The 2816-nt window shown below is 40.3% G+C and overlaps 1 protein-coding gene across 1 annotated transcript in view; it reads right to left on the bottom strand.

Moving 5' to 3' along the window:
• Window positions 1-1139: 1139 nt before the first annotated feature.
• Window positions 1140-2816, bottom strand: part of LOC106523964 (zinc finger BED domain-containing protein 4) — a 7244-nt gene continuing 5567 nt past the window's right edge. Inside the window, exon 3 of the mRNA XM_014017555.1 lies at window positions 1140-1469. Within this exon, the coding sequence (XP_013873009.1) occupies window positions 1140-1469 (330 nt within the window). The remainder of the gene's footprint in view (window positions 1470-2816) is intronic.

The raw sequence follows: 2816 nt of genomic DNA, 5'->3' as shown, positions 1-2816 counted from the left end.
AAGTATTGGGATGAACTTTTGTTATTGACCAAATACTTATTTTCCACCATTATTTGCAAAAAAWTTCTTTAAAAGTCAGACAAAATGATTTTCTCAAATTTTTTTTCACATTTTGTCTCTCATAGTTGAGGTCTACCTATGATGTCAATTACAGGCCTCATCTTTTTAACTGGGAGAACTTGCACAATTGGTGACTGACTAAATACTTATTTTCCCCACTGTAGATACACAAACAAAAAGAGAGGAGCTAAACACAACAAAGTCCCTACTGCAGATGTATAGTTGGGGTGAAGAACCATGTTCATGTTGGAGGAGGAGAGAAAGTATAGTCATGCTGCAGGAGCAAACTGGCCTGAACTGATTCATATTTAGTCATTTTAAAAAAATGGAATGCAACATGACTTTCACTTTTCTTGCAGGCCTCAAATGAAATGCCATGTAGTAATACAGCTGAGAAACCTCACATCAAAACAAATTATCCTGCTGAGTGGAAGACATACACCAATCTGTAAGATTATGTGATAAAATAAATTCTCCATCTTCTTCCATTTTTCAAACGTCAGATAGCAGAGGCAACAGGTCCAGGAGAGAAACCCAGACATCCCTCTCCCCAGCAACACTTTCCAGCTTGTCCTGGAGGACCCTGAGGCGTTTCCAGACCAGAGAGGATACATAATCCCTCCAGAGATTCCTGGGTCTTCCCCAGGACCTCCTACCAGTGGAATGTGCCTGTAACACCTCTAAATGGAGGTATCCAGGAGGCATCCTAATCAGATGAACCACCTCAACTGACTCCTTTTGATGTACAGGAGCAGCGGCTCTACTCCAAGCTCCCCCCAGATGACAGAGCTCCTCACCCTCTCTAAAGCTGAACTTTGGCCAACCTACAAAGAAAGCTCATTTCGCCGGGTTCTTGTTCTCGTTCTTTCTGCCATGCTCCATGCCTCATGACCATAGATGAGAGTTGGAACTCCAGGAGTTGGGTTCCAGAGCCCAAGCTGTGAGTAGTAGTGAGCCCAACTATATCTAGTAAGTAGTGGTAATGCTCAGCCTCACCTACAAGCTCTGGCTCCTTACCCATGAGTGAGGTTACGTTACATGTCCCAAGAGCTTGTCTGTGCCACCAGGAATCAGCATGGTCAGCGACCCTCCTTCTCCTGCTTCCTGGCATTCCACCTGCCCTTGATGGTCCTCCCTGCAGGTGGTGGGTCCATGTGGAGGTGGCTTCCTGTTGTCCTTTCAGGCAGTGCTCCGGTAGCCAAGGCTAGACCACCAGGTGRTCGCCCCACCCCTGGCCTAGCTCTAGGGAGGTGCACCAGTTTCTCAATTCCAGGCAAGCTTTCCTGATGTGGATAATGTTCCATTTCATCAAGGGTTCTGAACCCCTCCACCAAGGCCTGTTTGCATTGGGAGACCCTACCTAGGATCATGGGGTACTCAAACCCCTCTACTGTGTTAAAGTGGTGATTCTGTGGAGGGGATAAAATAAAGTAGTTTGGAAATATGTTTGTAAAAATATTAAAGGATTGTGAACAAAGGTCTTCTGTTTTTGAGCTAATTTCAGTTGAAATTCAGTTTTGTGTTTGTTGAAGAAACCTTTATTTGCAGATACTACTTCTGCTAACTAAAAAATGAAAAATAAATACTTTATTTCACATTACAGTATTNCCCACCTCTGTTTAATGACGGACGGTCTTTCTTTACAAAAATGGCTTCTTTTACTCCTCTCTCAAACCAACATTCCTCCCTATCAAGAATAATCATTAAAGAAGAACCCGTCCAGAGGACCTATACAATTTTTTTTCCTTTGATTTTTTACCTGGATTACTGAGATGCATCAGGACATTTTAAAATATTGTTTATTTTAACATTTTCATTGTGAACACCAGGGAGGGCTTAGCCCTACTGGCCCACTTATACCAGCCGTCACTGCTTATATCTAAACKTTTTCAAAGCAGAACATATGAAGAGAAACTTAAAGTGGTGTAGCTTGGACTAGATAAGCCAAACATAATAAAAATTGAGCAAGAACACGGTTTAGCATTAAGGCTTGGCTACATGCTGTTAGCCATTTTGTAACAACTGCTCGTCCTAGATCTGAATGAATGYAATATTCTCACTGAATACTTTCTTCTAAACAAAGTGGAATGTGCTGACAGCTTGTGCAATTGTTTGTCATCAGTGTTACTTCCTAAGTGGACAGTTTGATTTCATAGAAGGTTGATTTACATGGAGTATTTGTGTTGGTGTTTATGGTGAACAAAACTTAATATAATATAAAAATACAGTATTTGTATGTTTTGTTTTGAATTTATTCTTTAAAAGGGGCAGATATTAAAAGATATTTTTCTTCTTACTGCTGCCTTTCATTTTATTTATATATTTTTTCTTCTGTTGTGCATAGTTTATTTTGTTTTTTTAATGAATACATTTTTAAAATAAACATATAATGTAATAATTAACTTAGGGCTGCAACAATTTGTTGCTATTAAAATTAATTGTTTTCATTTTAAATATATATTATAAAGCTCACTTGTAGCCATCTTCATATTGAATTAAATTTGTGCATTTATTGTTTTAGGTTTATGACATCATCTTGAGCCATTCACATTTATCTGATCATAGCTACAGTACTGCAGACAGACAGGTTCCTGCAGGATCACAGACAATTTTCTGAAGCAGCTCCGAAGACCATGGAGGCCCACCCAGTGCTGAGCAGGACCAGCTCTTCATGCAGGACACCTTCAGAGACTGCGACTCTGCTGAAGATTCTCATCACATCTCCTCTGACCACAGCTGAATCTGAGAGGAGCTTC

This window comes from Austrofundulus limnaeus, unplaced genomic scaffold (genome assembly GCF_001266775.1).
Source record: "Austrofundulus limnaeus strain Quisiro unplaced genomic scaffold, Austrofundulus_limnaeus-1.0 Scaffold172, whole genome shotgun sequence".
Classification (NCBI taxonomy): Eukaryota; Metazoa; Chordata; class Actinopteri; order Cyprinodontiformes; family Rivulidae; genus Austrofundulus; species Austrofundulus limnaeus.
The sequence above is the reverse complement of the archived record's forward strand: the minus strand, read 5'-3'. Positions and strand labels throughout refer to the sequence as shown.